At 42.7% G+C, this 18,182-nt stretch overlaps 1 protein-coding gene across 1 annotated transcript; it reads right to left on the reverse strand.

The window, feature by feature from the left end:
- Positions 1-244: 244 nt before the first annotated feature.
- Positions 245-17,269, reverse strand: LOC134640245 (BTB/POZ domain-containing protein KCTD16-like). Its single transcript, XM_063491896.1, has 2 exons — positions 15,687-17,269; positions 245-1,505 (listed from the first exon to the last, which is right to left on the reverse strand). The coding sequence occupies exons 1-2, from the start codon at positions 16,507-16,509 to the stop codon at positions 1,054-1,056; spliced, it is 1,275 nt and encodes a 424-aa protein (XP_063347966.1). The 5' UTR covers positions 16,510-17,269; the 3' UTR covers positions 245-1,053.
- Between the last annotated feature and the right edge of the window lie 913 nt (positions 17,270-18,182).

An 18,182-nucleotide genomic window follows, 5' to 3' on the forward strand; every position in this document is an offset into this window, starting at 1 on the left:
ACCACCATGAGTTACAAAATGAGCTGCTGGCCATTAGAAGGAATGCAGGTTAAAGGTACTGCTGCGTTGGCTTCTCAGACCCAGAAGCTATATCAATCTCTTAAAGCACTCTTAGAAACAAAATAGCGAGTGTAAGTACTGAAGTACACAATTTGAGTTCCAGCAACTCTGGTTAGGGGAGAAGGTCATCATTGGTTAAAAGTTTTAAAAGTTTTGAAGAAGGCTCATTATGAAGGAACAGAATTCTAACTCATTTATTTACTTTTTTTATGCACACATACAATCAAGGATTAGATCAGTATCCATTGGCATTATACACTCTACCTACACAACATCAGCTATCCAACACATAATGACGTCAATGGACAAAAAGTTTCACAAAGGCAAAACATATCTAGGCAGTGCTTTCCTTGGTGAAGTCGGCCTCGGTCCTGACACGCCACTTTTACCTGTCACACGAAACGGTGAATTTAAACTTTGCTTGATATTGCATAATTATGATAAGAGTGAAATGACATGCAGTGATGCTTTCAAATCGTACTATAAGTATATGTTGCGTCGGTGAAGTATAGTGATAATCCGTTGCTAACTCACAGCACCATCTGGGTACATCCATTTAGAAAACAGCTATTGTGGGCTATTGCACATACAGTATGTGGTGAGTTGATGAACTGAAATGATGTTGCCCCTGAGGTTGCTTTGTTGTCAGTGGTAGTGTTTCCTGCCTCTCAGCTCTGCGAAGCGAGAACAGGGTGTGTGTGTGTGTGTGTGATGTCAGCCCCAGCAGGAGAAACCTGATTTACACATGTGCATATCGTACACAACACTGTGCATACCTCACAAATAAATGACTCACACTGCCTCATACTGTGTGTGCTTGGCTAGTCATCCTGGCAGAAAAGTGGCCACAGTTTTGTTTTGTTTTTTTCTAGTACAGTATGTGTCTTAGAGGGTGCAGTGTATTGCCTATGCAGTTTAATGCTCTCCACTGATGGTTAAATGATACTACGGCACCATCTCTCACTCTCTCTTGCCTCTCCTCCACACTTATATTTAGAGATGGTACTTCCTCAGAAGCTCTGATTGCCACATGTACTTCCTTTCCGGAAAGTGATCGGGAATCCTAATGCGCTGGAAGTCTTGGATACATTTCTCCAGCTCCTGCTCGGGAGTCATCTTCTCCTTGTTCGCTTTCCTTTTCGCGGCCTCTCGCTCCCGCACTCCGAAGGTTCTCACGCGTAGCATGTCAGTCTTGCGGCGCATCTCTGCCTGCTGCAGCATGTGAACCGGTCCTTTAGGCACCGGCCGGTCCAGCGTCTGGATGTTGGAGTGCCGGCTCACGGGCCCGCAGATCACGGTTCCTTGAGGGGAACTGGCCTCTGACTGGGTCTCGGAGCAGGATGTGGAAAGGTCGTTGTAGGATGTGCCGCTCTCTCCCTCGCGCTCGCTTTTGTGGCTCTTGCAGCAGCAGTCACAGTGAGAGGACGACCACCGAGAAGGTCCGCCTACAAGACAATGCAAAAAGGTTCGTCAGTGGGGTCCGACCACATGCAGTTTGCAGAAAACCACCGCAAACAGTCTTTACGGAGACAAATCCCCACAGTAATCGACCGAAACAGTTGGAGTGAACAAGCAAATGCTGACAAATGCCTACACAGCAGTTTCGGTGTCCACACGAGTATCTTTCAATTATTCAAAGAAGGCCACAGCTGTAAGAACATGCGAGGTATTGACTTTGACATTTAATTGCTGAATTTCAAAGAGCTGGTGGGCTGTGCATATTGCATCCCCTGATAAGAAGAACCTCGGAGCTCAGTGCAGCTCAGTGCAACTCCCTTAAAGACCTTTTCCCAAGGCGAAGCTTGTCTCGGAGCCAAAGCAATCTGCTCTGCTGTTGCAGCTTCTTATTGGAGCTGTAACCCTGGCTGCCAAGGAGGTGGCGCATGATTTTTGTGTTTTCTGATCACTCAGTCAAATAAGTCTGGGATTATGTTTTACACCTCTGGGGGAGCCACCGGGCCAGAAAAATGTAGGCAAACAAAGCACAATTTATCTCAGCTGGTGTTAGAGTCAGGTCAGTGCATGTTGCAGGATGGGTGGATGTATGTAGACCTCTGATGTGCTGTAATCTCTTATCATGAATTTTGGGAACAGTGACTCACGCTCTGCAGTGAGCAGCAAACAGGTACAAACTAAAGATTTTTTTTTGTAGTCTTTTGTTTTTCTGCCCGTACCTTCTTCTTGTCTCATCTCACATCCTCCTACACGGCTAATTATGGACTGTACAGTACTGCCCGCTGGCTTGTGAAATGTTCAAGTAAAGGCAGCAAACACTGTAGCTGTCTTTCATTTCCAAAAATAGCCACAGTATGTCTCATTTAGGTTGAAATGCGTAAACACCAGCATATGAGGAATAAACTCATGGACACAGAAACATGTTAATGGCTTTCCCCCGCAATGTTATCATACAGACCCAATAGCAGTGATATCTCAGAGGGAGCAATAATTTGTCCATTACTCCCTCCAGTGCACGCGCCAATTTAAACTGAGCATAGTTCAAGGGGGATTTTAACCTCTCTGCGCAGACAGTAATAATGACCTTATCTGTAGCTCGATGATTGCATTGCGCTGATAGTGAGAGAGTCACTAACAGCTTTTTAATGGCTAATCCATGAGTAAAGAGGCCAATCAGCATGCCAATCCCACCCCTCCCCTTTCCACAAGATGAATCCCACTGAATCCGGCAGACAAACAGCACCAGGCAAATGGATGCAGGCTCTTTAGCAAGGAGGATCAAGAGGAGGAGGCTGAGCATTGTTTCGAAATGGATGGATGCTGTAGTCCAGAGGGGGAAACCCGTTTAGGAAACTAGCCAACACCCAATAATAGCAGCATGAAATTTCTGAGCCCATGCAGGGGAATGGATTGTATCAAAGCCACTGATGAGGTTGAGAAGCACCTGTTTTTGCCATTTTATTTTTGTTTTCCATAACAATTCGTGTTGCTGGAGCATGGATACGGAAATGGTCTGTTGCCACGCGGCCAGTAACACAAAGACAAATCTGAGCGTTTGGGGAGAAGTTGTGAGGTTCTTATTTCTGCCATCAGAGCCTAGTCAGTAAACAACTAAGAGACTTTCAGGAAACACAGGTGCATTTAAGCAACTGGGTGGGTGTGATATACTCTGGTATCTTTTCAGGGAAGCCATTGATTGTAATGTGTTTTTTTTTCTCAGATCTATACACCCCGTCTAAGAGCTCATATTCCAACCACATTAACTGACTAGGGCTGGTCCACTGGACTTGGGCTGTGCCTGCACTTCTCATAAATAACACAGAGAGAGGGAGTCGAGCTCTGCACAGAGCACGGGGCGCGAGCAGGACTGTCACACCGGGTATCCTCTCCACATCTGAGGAGAGTGGGAACGCTTGTCCCCCGTGCCTGAAGAGGCCAGGTTTACACGGTTCCAGCGAACTGTGCATTCGCTTATAGGTGTTTAAAGGTTTTAAATGGCAGAAAAGTAGGACATGACTGAAGGCACAGCGATCTGACAAACTCAAATGCAAAATGTCAGAGGAATTCTTGCCAGACACTGGGGGGAGGAGGAGAGGTTGGTTTTAACTGTGCTCCCAAACTGAGTCATCAGAGGTGTCTGATGATGGCAGCTTTAAAGGCAGAGCAGCGGCGTGCTCCAGTCATGCAATCTGAAAGAGACTCTGCAGAATCATGTGGTGAAAGTTGAGAGGCAAAATAATTTTTTTTTAAAAAAGGCAACAAGAAAGAGTCATCGCTCAGCAGTTTCACATTGTTATAGTACAAATCCACAAGGCCAGAATGCAATTTATGTCCCGCTCAGATGTGAGTGACCCAGATCTGCTTTTTAAATGTGAATATGGTGTGAACTGTGCCCTCAATCTACACGGATGAAAGTTTGGAACACACACACACAAAAAGCATTTCGCATCAAAGCTGTTGGAGTCAGGCACAAAGATACGTTAAAAATTCTGAAATAAACACGTCTGCTTCTGTTCGCTTTCATTACTGTCTGTTATTTGTGCAAACACAAGAGAAGCCTGTGAGACCTGAGAGTATGAAGCTTCAGTTGCTGTGTTTTCTCTTATGAAATAATATTTTCAGGCCAAGACTTTGGGCGTGAAGCAAAACAAAAAAAGAAGAAGAAAAAATGTAGAAAATTGGCCCGTTTATTAACTTGGTGTTGGAGGATGAATATGCATATTCATGCATCATACAGCTATTCAGAGAGTAAGCTCATACAACTTTCTCATCTTATATTTTTCAACCTCTATATCCAGTTACGCAAATATATATATATATATATATATATATATATATATATATATATATATATATATATATATATATATATATATATATATATATATATATATCTTCCTGCCTCGGGAAGAGTGTAGTTTACATGCTTGTTAGCTCACAATTTAGGTCAGCATGTCCTTGGAGCAGAAAAATAAAGAATTGTCTTGCAAAGGCAGCGATTGTCCTTACACGGAGAGGGTAATCCATTTCACCAAGATAGTCTTATTTGCCACAGAAGTATCACTTCAGCAGTTTGTGTCAAACCTCCTGCCGTGTATAATAAAGTCTGTAATATTTGCATACATTTGAATTTGTCAATATTAATTACCTCCATGCAGCCACCCTAATGTACTGAAACAACCATTATTAGCAGCAGTGATGAGAAAGAGCTGGGAAGTTGGGGTAACCCGTCCCAAAAAAGCACTACGCGACCTAATTCAAGGACACAAAGCATGGCTTGTTGTTTTTCATTGCTCTGGCTCAAATTATCTCCCTTCCATGAGGACAGTGACAGCATGACTGGCTGATTGTTAATGACAAGCGGGTGCTCTCCCCTCCCGAGTCAGAGGGTGGCTGTCCGCTGAGTGTCTCCCTGACAGGGAGATGAACAAGCATAGCAGGCAGATTGAAATGTCTATATCAGCCTCTCCCTGTAGGCCTGTCCCCTGACCCAGAGCCACACCCCTCTTCTGCACAAGCACTGATGAAGCGAGATGAAGGGAGGACGTGTCCCGAGTAGTTTGCAGTGCTCTATTCATCACTTAAATGATGCCTCAGGAGAACGTGGAGGGTAGGGGTTTGTGGTCCCTCTCCCTGTCAGGTTGGTTTTAGTCAAAGAGGGAAATCTAAGAAAGTACACTGAGCAATGAGTTTGAGTACGAGACTGTGCATACTTTATCAACTACATTCACTGGCCACTTTATTAGGTACACCCGTTCAACTGTTTGTTACCTCCAATATCAAATTAGGCAATCACATGTCAGCAGCTAGGTGTATTTAGACATGTAGACACCGTCTACATGGCATGGCAGCAGATTGGTTATAGCAGCAGAAGACCACAGCAAGTGCAAGTGTCATCAGCTAAGAACAGGAAGCTGAGGCTACAGTTCAAACGGGCTCATCAAAATGGAACAATGGGACTTTTTGGAACTCTTTTGGCCCCTTAGTTCCACATGAGCATTGAGTATAGAGGGTCTTACTCGATATAGTAACAATTTGTGCATATTTGTACGTATTTTTGTACACTATTATACCTATTTCATCTTATTTTTTTATAATATGTTTCTAATTCACTTTTTCTTCCTGACCCTTGTGCTGCTGTAACAAGATTAAATAAAGTCTTTAAAATGTCTTTAAAAAAAGACAGCCTAAAGTATTGTTGCTGACCATGTCCATCACTTTATGACTACAGTGTACCCATCAATGATGGCTGCTTGCAGCAGGATTTTCATGTCACAAAGCTCAAATCATCTCAAACTGCTTCCTTGAACTTGACAAAGGGTTCACTGTACTCAAATGACTTCCACAGTCACCAGATCTCAGTCTATGCCATGAAAAATTAAGGAAGTTCTAAAGGCAAAAGAAAGTTCAACTTAATGAACTGGTTGGTGACTGCAGAATGCCACACACCTTCAAAAAACCTATAACATGCCAGTGACTAATATACAAAGGTCTCCGTCTGCATACCAACACAGGGGCTCCCCTTTTCTTCAGAAAACACTCAGTCCTGCCCATAATGTGAAGACTTTCACATCCGAGCAGCCATTAAGTATCTCTGGAGGGATCGTAAAGGTGTTAAATGTCAGACAGAAAGAGCTGTTATACCTGCTCTCCAGCAGATTCAAAGAGCAGAAATAGCAGAAGCAGAGACTAAAATAATAACTTCTGTGTAAGTGCTGCCTGCACAATTCCATTAACGGGGGAGACTCTTCAGAGAAATATGAGAAAAGGGTTAGATACAATCATAAAACCTCCTTAGCTGATTAACGATTGACGATTATGTCTGAATCTCAGGCAGTGTGCACAAAATGTTTCAGAACAACAATCTATTCTATTGGATGAAGTCAGCTAAAAAAGTTGTGTTTCAGTTTGCTGATATAGACTGTAGGGTCTATACAGAGGGAATTTGGGATTTTATTACTCAATAAAACAGAAAAGAAACTCTCAACAGCTAGAAAAAAATAGATTTTCACCATCTTTTTAGGAACAAAATGTTCTATAAATCAGGCTATGAATGATGTATGAATACAGCCCATCTGTAATGACCTTCGGAATAAAGATGGGAATAAAACTGGAACGGTTTCTTTCTGGCTCAGAGTATGAGAATGAACTTTTTTCAAGTAAACAGCATTTAAGGTTATGCACTGTAGAATTTCACACACTTTATGGCAATTTTTCTAACTAATACATGTAGATATCACCACGAATCTCCTGGCAGTTATTAAAAATGTGATTATTTGGATATATGTTCAGTAAAAAAAGTGATGTGAAGACCTAAATATGTACTCAAACTTTTTTTCAGTTTCTCTGAAGTGAAACATGGTAAAGTAGCAACAAAGCTTAAAATCTGAAGCTTGACCAGTCTTTTCATTTCAGTGTGCAACTTGCTTAAGACTGATTAAAATCCATCATCAATAATAATCTATATTGCATTATTAGTTTGTCACGCACTTGTCTTACAGTATACTTAAACCAGAGGACAATCAGTATGCACAGACAGTCTTAAACATGAACAGTTCCAGCTTGCATGTTGGGTTCTAGCTCTTTGTGTTGTAGTAAAATTAGGTTAAAACTGGGTAGAAATCATAAAAGCTTGTAGAAGGTCAAACATTTAGAAACCATGCGGCAGGGCCGCAAAACAGGCCACAACATAATCTTTCAAAGAACGATTGATTTCAAAGACTCGATTTTCCCTTTGAGATTTTTAATAAACTCATACTTTACTCCCAGGGTGGAGCAGATTGCCTCTGTGAGCTGATGTCACGCACAAAGTTCGGTTACCTTTGGGAGATGGAAAAAAATGGCACATGCACACAAACCTCGCCTTGCTTCCAACCATTTTTCCGCCCAGGTGCTCTTTAAGACGTGTATGAGTTATTCATGGGAACACCATCCATCTCTTGTAGGCGCTGCCAATCCATCCAGACTCCAACCAGGCTCCGTGGGAGCTCAGGGACGGTCCAATCTCTGCCTCCATTACGCCCAAGCAATTGATTACTTTCACTGTCTCTCCCTGCCGCTTTGTGGCCATTGTTCAGGAGCCATTATGGGCAAACATCATCTCTTTCACAGCCTAAATGAAGACTGCACAGTTATATTAACAGACTAGAGGAAGTACAATCATCCTCCATCTTTACTGTACAAATCTCCCATTTTGACAAGGCTCTCTGCGCTGCTCTTTCAAAGTGGGAAAGATGAGCATGTCTCTGGTTTCACCGATGAGCAGGTTAGGGTATTATTTAGTCCAAGATGACAGCTAGTTTTCATTTATGAATTCCCTGAAAGTTCTCCTATGGTGTAATGGTGCCTAGAGTGTCTCTTTAAATAGGTAGTTTGTTTGTTTTTTCATTCCTCGGTGGATGACGGCAGTTGAGGAAATATTTTGGGATCACAGATTGCTTTTTAATTAGCAGCAGCACTCCCCTCTTTCCCCGGAGATAATTAGCAGTGAGGGGACCGGTCCCAAATGCCAGCTGGGAGGTTAGAGTTTTTAATCACTACAACGATAATGTTGTCACTACCAATGGAAAACAGCAAACATGTCTATCATGCTAAACAACCTACGTCTCTGCCTGGGATGTCACTTGACAGAATCACTTATATAAGGCCATTTCTGCAAGTCAAAGGGAGGGGGGTGAAAAGTGTGTAATGATATAATTAAAACGCTCAAAGTAGGTTAATATTTTGATGCACTGAGTCAAATTTCTCTGCACAGGGTGTAATTGAAAATGTCAGCATATGACGACGTCCACATTTAAATTCCTCACTCAAAAATTTATGATCTTTCCCATTTTTTCTGTTTTTTCTCTTCTCATTTTGATTAAGTAAGCTATAATTTTGACTTTTATCAAATATTTTACTTATGATTTAATCATTTTTAGCTTTTAAATTGCACAGTTTTGACTTGGGATTTTAAATAATTGATATTTTTCATCTCATGATGACTTTTTATGTATGACTTCAATCACCTTACTGTCTTGCTATTACGACTAACTTGCAAAGCAAGATCCCGGCTGATCGGATGAGCCTCTAAAAGCAAAGTACTGATCCCGGTCCTGTTTGCTCTGTGTGTTCATTAGCAGTTTCAGTTGTTTATTCAAAAGGTGTCCAAGTCATGCTTGGTTAAATGTGAATCATTCATCATGGCTGCAGCCTCCTGAGGAGATTGCCCTTTTAGATGAAAATATCATTTGTTTTAGTCTGAGGAGAAGCTGGCAGCATATTCTACAGGGCAGGTGAGGATGACAATAACTGAGATAAGAGTGTCTTAACATGATGAGAGGAAAAAGTCCCCTGACTGTTAACAGAAAAGATTATGAATATGTGGAGTCCACACTAATACTGCCAGACAGTGGAGCCAGAAAACAACTGACGCATTTAACAAGAAGAGCAACATGGATGATGCTAAGAAACTGACAGGCTGGAAGGAAGTCCTCCGTTTTTTTTTTTCTTCCATTTTCTTTTTTTTCTTGCCGCGCTGGATTGCTCTTCTTAGAGACTCAACAAACCCATCCTCCCTCTGACCATTTTCCCCTCTATGTGAGTCTCTGTTAGAAGGAGGATATATATATATATATATATATATATATATATATATATATATATATATATATCTTCCTGCCTCGGGAAGAGTGTAGTTTACATGCTTGTTAGCTCACAATTTAGGTCAGCATGTCCTTGGAGCAGAAAAATAAAGAATTGTCTTGCAAAGGCAGCGATTGTCCTTACACGGAGAGGGTAATCCATTTCACCAAGATAGTCTTATTTGCCACAGAAGTATCACTTCAGCAGTTTGTGTCAAACCTCCTGCCGTGTATAATAAAGTCTGTAATATTTGCATACATTTGAATTTGTCAATATTAATTACCTCCATGCAGCCACCCTAATGTACTGAAACAACCATTATTAGCAGCAGTGATGAGAAAGAGCTGGGAAGTTGGGGTAACCCGTCCCAAAAAAGCACTACGCGACCTAATTCAAGGACACAAAGCATGGCTTGTTGTTTTTCATTGCTCTGGCTCAAATTATCTCCCTTCCATGAGGACAGTGACAGCATGACTGGCTGATTGTTAATGACAAGCGGGTGCTCTCCCCTCCCGAGTCAGAGGGTGGCTGTCCGCTGAGTGTCTCCCTGACAGGGAGATGAACAAGCATAGCAGGCAGATTGAAATGTCTATATCAGCCTCTCCCTGTAGGCCTGTCCCCTGACCCAGAGCCACACCCCTCTTCTGCACAAGCACTGATGAAGCGAGATGAAGGGAGGACGTGTCCCGAGTAGTTTGCAGTGCTCTATTCATCACTTAAATGATGCCTCAGGAGAACGTGGAGGGTAGGGGTTTGTGGTCCCTCTCCCTGTCAGGTTGGTTTTAGTCAAAGAGGGAAATCTAAGAAAGTACACTGAGCAATGAGTTTGAGTACGAGACTGTGCATACTTTATCAACTACATTCACTGGCCACTTTATTAGGTACACCCGTTCAACTGTTTGTTACCTCCAATATCAAATTAGGCAATCACATGTCAGCAGCTAGGTGTATTTAGACATGTAGACACCGTCTACATGGCATGGCAGCAGATTGGTTATAGCAGCAGAAGACCACAGCAAGTGCAAGTGTCATCAGCTAAGAACAGGAAGCTGAGGCTACAGTTCAAACGGGCTCATCAAAATGGAACAATGGGACTTTTTGGAACTCTTTTGGCCCCTTAGTTCCACATGAGCATTGAGTATAGAGGGTCTTACTCGATATAGTAACAATTTGTGCATATTTGTACGTATTTTTGTACACTATTATACCTATTTCATCTTATTTTTTTATAATATGTTTCTAATTCACTTTTTCTTCCTGACCCTTGTGCTGCTGTAACAAGATTAAATAAAGTCTTTAAAATGTCTTTAAAAAAAGACAGCCTAAAGTATTGTTGCTGACCATGTCCATCACTTTATGACTACAGTGTACCCATCAATGATGGCTGCTTGCAGCAGGATTTTCATGTCACAAAGCTCAAATCATCTCAAACTGCTTCCTTGAACTTGACAAAGGGTTCACTGTACTCAAATGACTTCCACAGTCACCAGATCTCAGTCTATGCCATGAAAAATTAAGGAAGTTCTAAAGGCAAAAGAAAGTTCAACTTAATGAACTGGTTGGTGACTGCAGAATGCCACACACCTTCAAAAAACCTATAACATGCCAGTGACTAATATACAAAGGTCTCCGTCTGCATACCAACACAGGGGCTCCCCTTTTCTTCAGAAAACACTCAGTCCTGCCCATAATGTGAAGACTTTCACATCCGAGCAGCCATTAAGTATCTCTGGAGGGATCGTAAAGGTGTTAAATGTCAGACAGAAAGAGCTGTTATACCTGCTCTCCAGCAGATTCAAAGAGCAGAAATAGCAGAAGCAGAGACTAAAATAATAACTTCTGTGTAAGTGCTGCCTGCACAATTCCATTAACGGGGGAGACTCTTCAGAGAAATATGAGAAAAGGGTTAGATACAATCATAAAACCTCCTTAGCTGATTAACGATTGACGATTATGTCTGAATCTCAGGCAGTGTGCACAAAATGTTTCAGAACAACAATCTATTCTATTGGATGAAGTCAGCTAAAAAAGTTGTGTTTCAGTTTGCTGATATAGACTGTAGGGTCTATACAGAGGGAATTTGGGATTTTATTACTCAATAAAACAGAAAAGAAACTCTCAACAGCTAGAAAAAAATAGATTTTCACCATCTTTTTAGGAACAAAATGTTCTATAAATCAGGCTATGAATGATGTATGAATACAGCCCATCTGTAATGACCTTCGGAATAAAGATGGGAATAAAACTGGAACGGTTTCTTTCTGGCTCAGAGTATGAGAATGAACTTTTTTCAAGTAAACAGCATTTAAGGTTATGCACTGTAGAATTTCACACACTTTATGGCAATTTTTCTAACTAATACATGTAGATATCACCACGAATCTCCTGGCAGTTATTAAAAATGTGATTATTTGGATATATGTTCAGTAAAAAAAGTGATGTGAAGACCTAAATATGTACTCAAACTTTTTTTCAGTTTCTCTGAAGTGAAACATGGTAAAGTAGCAACAAAGCTTAAAATCTGAAGCTTGACCAGTCTTTTCATTTCAGTGTGCAACTTGCTTAAGACTGATTAAAATCCATCATCAATAATAATCTATATTGCATTATTAGTTTGTCACGCACTTGTCTTACAGTATACTTAAACCAGAGGACAATCAGTATGCACAGACAGTCTTAAACATGAACAGTTCCAGCTTGCATGTTGGGTTCTAGCTCTTTGTGTTGTAGTAAAATTAGGTTAAAACTGGGTAGAAATCATAAAAGCTTGTAGAAGGTCAAACATTTAGAAACCATGCGGCAGGGCCGCAAAACAGGCCACAACATAATCTTTCAAAGAACGATTGATTTCAAAGACTCGATTTTCCCTTTGAGATTTTTAATAAACTCATACTTTACTCCCAGGGTGGAGCAGATTGCCTCTGTGAGCTGATGTCACGCACAAAGTTCGGTTACCTTTGGGAGATGGAAAAAAATGGCACATGCACACAAACCTCGCCTTGCTTCCAACCATTTTTCCGCCCAGGTGCTCTTTAAGACGTGTATGAGTTATTCATGGGAACACCATCCATCTCTTGTAGGCGCTGCCAATCCATCCAGACTCCAACCAGGCTCCGTGGGAGCTCAGGGACGGTCCAATCTCTGCCTCCATTACGCCCAAGCAATTGATTACTTTCACTGTCTCTCCCTGCCGCTTTGTGGCCATTGTTCAGGAGCCATTATGGGCAAACATCATCTCTTTCACAGCCTAAATGAAGACTGCACAGTTATATTAACAGACTAGAGGAAGTACAATCATCCTCCATCTTTACTGTACAAATCTCCCATTTTGACAAGGCTCTCTGCGCTGCTCTTTCAAAGTGGGAAAGATGAGCATGTCTCTGGTTTCACCGATGAGCAGGTTAGGGTATTATTTAGTCCAAGATGACAGCTAGTTTTCATTTATGAATTCCCTGAAAGTTCTCCTATGGTGTAATGGTGCCTAGAGTGTCTCTTTAAATAGGTAGTTTGTTTGTTTTTTCATTCCTCGGTGGATGACGGCAGTTGAGGAAATATTTTGGGATCACAGATTGCTTTTTAATTAGCAGCAGCACTCCCCTCTTTCCCCGGAGATAATTAGCAGTGAGGGGACCGGTCCCAAATGCCAGCTGGGAGGTTAGAGTTTTTAATCACTACAACGATAATGTTGTCACTACCAATGGAAAACAGCAAACATGTCTATCATGCTAAACAACCTACGTCTCTGCCTGGGATGTCACTTGACAGAATCACTTATATAAGGCCATTTCTGCAAGTCAAAGGGAGGGGGGTGAAAAGTGTGTAATGATATAATTAAAACGCTCAAAGTAGGTTAATATTTTGATGCACTGAGTCAAATTTCTCTGCACAGGGTGTAATTGAAAATGTCAGCATATGACGACGTCCACATTTAAATTCCTCACTCAAAAATTTATGATCTTTCCCATTTTTTCTGTTTTTTCTCTTCTCATTTTGATTAAGTAAGCTATAATTTTGACTTTTATCAAATATTTTACTTATGATTTAATCATTTTTAGCTTTTAAATTGCACAGTTTTGACTTGGGATTTTAAATAATTGATATTTTTCATCTCATGATGACTTTTTATGTATGACTTCAATCACCTTACTGTCTTGCTATTACGACTAACTTGCAAAGCAAGATCCCGGCTGATCGGATGAGCCTCTAAAAGCAAAGTACTGATCCCGGTCCTGTTTGCTCTGTGTGTTCATTAGCAGTTTCAGTTGTTTATTCAAAAGGTGTCCAAGTCATGCTTGGTTAAATGTGAATCATTCATCATGGCTGCAGCCTCCTGAGGAGATTGCCCTTTTAGATGAAAATATCATTTGTTTTAGTCTGAGGAGAAGCTGGCAGCATATTCTACAGGGCAGGTGAGGATGACAATAACTGAGATAAGAGTGTCTTAACATGATGAGAGGAAAAAGTCCCCTGACTGTTAACAGAAAAGATTATGAATATGTGGAGTCCACACTAATACTGCCAGACAGTGGAGCCAGAAAACAACTGACGCATTTAACAAGAAGAGCAACATGGATGATGCTAAGAAACTGACAGGCTGGAAGGAAGTCCTCCGTTTTTTTTTTTCTTCCATTTTCTTTTTTTTCTTGCCGCGCTGGATTGCTCTTCTTAGAGACTCAACAAACCCATCCTCCCTCTGACCATTTTCCCCTCTATGTGAGTCTCTGTTAGAAGGAGGAGAGGGTATATAAAAAGAGAGCAGTAAAATGTTCAGCTGAAAACAACAATAAAGCACATCTGTTTTCTGCCATCCCCGAAGGTGCACTTGTCTACATGCATTCTTAGCTTAGGACTACCTGCCCTAGGCCAGCCAGCGTCCCACATTCAGAATCAGGTTACAGTATTAGTTTTGAGAGTGGATGCAGGCCGCTGTGCTGCTGTGAAGAAAGGCCTGTCCCGCCTGTCTACCTTTGATGTGCCTATACATCACACGGATCAGGCCTTTGTCTCCTCATGCGTGTATTAAATGCATATCTATCTATCTATCTATCTATCTATCTATCTATCTATCTATCTATCTATCTATCTATCTATCTATCTATCTATCTATCTATCTATCTATCTATCTATGTCTGTGCATCAATAGTTTTACTATCTCCTCATCTACTGTCTTCTAATGAAAACCCAGCCTGTCTCTCCCTCTGCTTCCATGTTTTACCACCCCTTCCCCGCTCCCACGGCCTCAATGAACTTCCTTGTCTGATCCTTACTTTAATCTATTTTTGCTCCCGCTGCCTCTCTCTTCTTTCTGCCTCAGTTCTTTCTCCCCATGGCCAGGTCTCATGCAACTTTTACTCCCTCATCCCTCCCGCTCAGCAGCTCTCTCCTCCATCTGCCAGCCTCCCCTTTCTTCCCTTCGCTTCAGCTTGCCTTCTTACATTGTGCCTCTCTTATCCCGCTCTTGTTTTCTCCTCTGTCTCTTCCCACCTTCTCATCCACCTCCTGCTGTCCCATGACCCAGAACAGTCTTTCTTAATGGGGAATGGGGTGAACACCTACACCATATGTTGTTGTGCTCCACAATGTTGAATGACTTAGGAAAACCCTGCTAGCTGCCTGGTTGGATGTTTTCTCAGGTCAAGGCAGAGCCCTCTGTGATAATTACCTCGTATTAACAAAGCTATTGGTAAATCATTACCAAACCATATGTCATGTCTTCCTCAGTCCACCGTGCACCTCCAACCCTGACCCACCAACTGGATTTAATTCAGCTCTTCTAAGGGGAGCCGTTCAGAATAATGAACAAAGTGCTTTTTAATTGGCCATATGCTCCAACTCCTCCCTCCGCAACGGGACAAGCCATATTTGCAGCTAATTAGGTTATTTGCTGATGAACAAACTTTGTCTCCAAATAAAAAAAAGAAAAAAAGAAAAGACAAGCTGATTCAAGAGAAGCAGCAGTAGCAGCATCCATGTGATTCCCCCCCCCCCCCCCCCCCCCTTCCCGCCGGTGCTATATTATTCATCGCCCAGCGGCTGGCAAAAATGTGAGCAATAAGACATGTTTACGCATGACGCATGTGTACTTTAAGTGTAGCAGCATTGTGACTCAACTCCTCCGAGGGCCGTAGGCAGGTTTGCCTCTTATCTCGGACCCAGAACACGTTTTAAGTCAGTCACTGTAAGGGATGCAAATATTTAAAAGGATAATGCTGCAATCCGACCGTGCCTCCTGGCGGTGTGAGCAACCCTTGTAAATCTTCAAATCACACTGACTGTCGAGTGGCAAACTAGCAGGATGGTCTTTTCATGTGAAAACACCCTTCCTGATAGGCATTACATGTGGATGTGGATTTATTAGAGGGGGCGAGAGGGGAGGGCATTAGTTCCTGTTTAATCGTTTGTTTTCTTTATTTTTAATTCGTATTTGGGGTTGTTTGTGTTTTACTTTGGTGATGGTTGCCTTATGATTACTCCTAAAGGTCAGAAAGCCTCCAGCTCAGCTTGTAAGCACTTCTAAGAGAACAGAGTGGGAATAAATCTTCACTCACGGTAGAAGATGTACTGTGCGTAATTGGACCAGACCCTGTCATCCGGGTAATGAGCGATCGGGGACGTGGTCAGGGACGAATTGCAGGCCACAATGTGAAAGCCGCTCTCTGACAGCATGTCAAACGCCCTCTCCAGGTGTCTGAACTTGAGGTAAAATCTGCAGGTGTATCGGTCCGGAGGTCTGTCCGTGTCCCTGTTCTCATTCAGGGCGTCTCCAAACACTTCTTTCGCCAAGCCAATTCTGCTGCTAATGAAGATTCTCGGTAACTTTCTGGCCTTGGCATCACTTTGATTTTCTCTGCCTCCCGCTGCGCAAACGCCTTTGAGGGCGACCGTGATGTAGCCGTACCTCCTGTCAAAGGAGTAAGAGGGATAATACCTCTGGTCGCTGCCCTGCGACGCATCGTCCAAATCGCTGTAGTACAAGTCGTCTGCGAATAGTTTTGACTCCTCGGATGACAAAAGTTTGACCAAATCTGGCAGCTGAAAGTATTCCGCCTCCCTTTTCAACCTTCCTCTTTCAGGAAAGTGATCAGGGAGGACGACTTGCTTGTCTCTAAGGTAATCCAGGATATACCGAAACAGAAACCCATCTCTGTCTATAAAATAGCGTCCTCTGAGGTCCCGGGACAAGTCATTCGAGGACCCCTTCTTGTTAGAGAACAGCTTCCCAAGTAGAGAATTTGAAAAGCTTGTCAGTGTACCATAGCGAGTGTAATACACCTGCCCACCCACGTTTAGCTCAATCACATCCGATGGAGGGTTTTGCACCGAGCCTTGCTCCTTTGTGGGTTGCGTTTTGCAGTTTTCGCTTAGTGCCATTTTTGTCCGATCCCGTAAGAAATCCGAATCTCGATCACGCAGCGTAAACGTCCCAGAAGTTTAGGGTGTAGGGTGTAGCTGCATACGGTGCCGATGCGTTTAGAGCTAACACACAGTCTCGATGCAAGCTGCAGCACTCGCATCCAGTATCTCATGACAGAACAATCCCAAGGTGTGTCTACAGTACATCCTTTAACCCCGTGCGTAAACGTGCCTACCCACCACGGTGCATCGTTTTCTTTTTTCTTTTGAATGGAATCGATTATCCTAACCAGCGTCGAGTTACACGCATCCACTCCGTTGATTTGCTAGTTTGATTCCAGATAAATGTAATATACTCACTTCACTCAGAAATTTCACAGCACAAAAAAGTAAAAACATCTCCGCTCAAGTTTCAGTGGAGAGCGTCACTGGTTTGCGTTTGTCCCCCAGTTCAGCCAGATAAACTCAAATAAAGAATGAAAAAACCAAATGTGCATGCACCTCATCGCTCTGCTGCCACGCTCCCGGCTCCTGAGACACTGAAACGCGCGAGGAGGTTTCTCGCACAGATGAGGAGGATGGGATCGGGATTCCTGCGCGCATCCATCTCTCCAAACTGCTGAGTGCGGAAACGTTTGGACCGGCGGCAGGCTCAAGATAACGTTGCTCCAAGCTGTGCAAGAGAGAGAGAGAATGGGAAAAAAATCGTCCCGTGTAGTAATATCTTACATCATCTTAAAGGAAAATGACATTTTCAGCTGATGGACGCAAAGCGGGATGATTGGAGAGAAAGACTGGGGGTGGGGGTGGGGGGTGTCTGTGCAGCTTTTCATGAAATTCTGATCCGGCCACGGGCGACGTGCAGCTGGTGATGAGGTGTGACGCAATTTTAACATCACAGATTAATCCCCTCTCTCATGTCTTCTGCTGGAGCGACCCCCCCTAGTCCAGTACCCCGTCCAGTCCCAATTTACATTTAACACTTTTAGCTGACGTGCTTATCCCGTGAGATGGATGAGGTGGGGTAAGGTGTCGCCGTGTCACTTGAAAGCTCGTCGGGTGTGACAGCTGCGCGTGATCTACACTCTTAACTACACCCTTGTCCGGTGTTACGCTTGAAAACTCGAGCTGAGTGAGCAATCATTAGAATCTGAGCGGCACTCTGACTGAACCTTTGAGCACCAGGGTCAGACATCACGGTGAAACTGATCTCTTTACTAAAGGAACTAATTAAAAAAAATTAAGAAATGCATTAATTAACACTTTTACTTTTTTCTGCACGTGTTATAATGGTAATTGAACATGTAGATCATAACGAAGTCTCCGTTTAGTGCGCTGTCCCTGCGGTTTATGGAGTTCGAACCCTCATTACTGAGTCATTTTATTCTGGATTATATAGCAGCAGAGGGGGGCTGAGGTTTTGGGGACGTGTGATAGTGCTGAAGGCCTGCTCAGTGAATTTGCCGTAGAGTCATCAGCGTACACTGCGCTGAAGCCAAGTTTTCTTGGGGTGGAAAATCGAGTTTGGATGATGTGAGGTGCAAAGCAGAGGTGAAGGATTGACAGCGCATGTCATCATCTCCATGTGCATTTCTATGTAGGTCACAAGCTCCTGTTGTATATATTGTGCATAATATCAGATGTGTGTAGGAGAAATTCTGTAAATGAGGAGAGAGGGCCATTCAAGGGTT

The sequence above is a fragment of the Pelmatolapia mariae genome, linkage group LG2 (genome assembly GCF_036321145.2).
Source record: "Pelmatolapia mariae isolate MD_Pm_ZW linkage group LG2, Pm_UMD_F_2, whole genome shotgun sequence".
Lineage (NCBI taxonomy): Eukaryota > Metazoa > Chordata > Actinopteri > Cichliformes > Cichlidae > Pelmatolapia > Pelmatolapia mariae.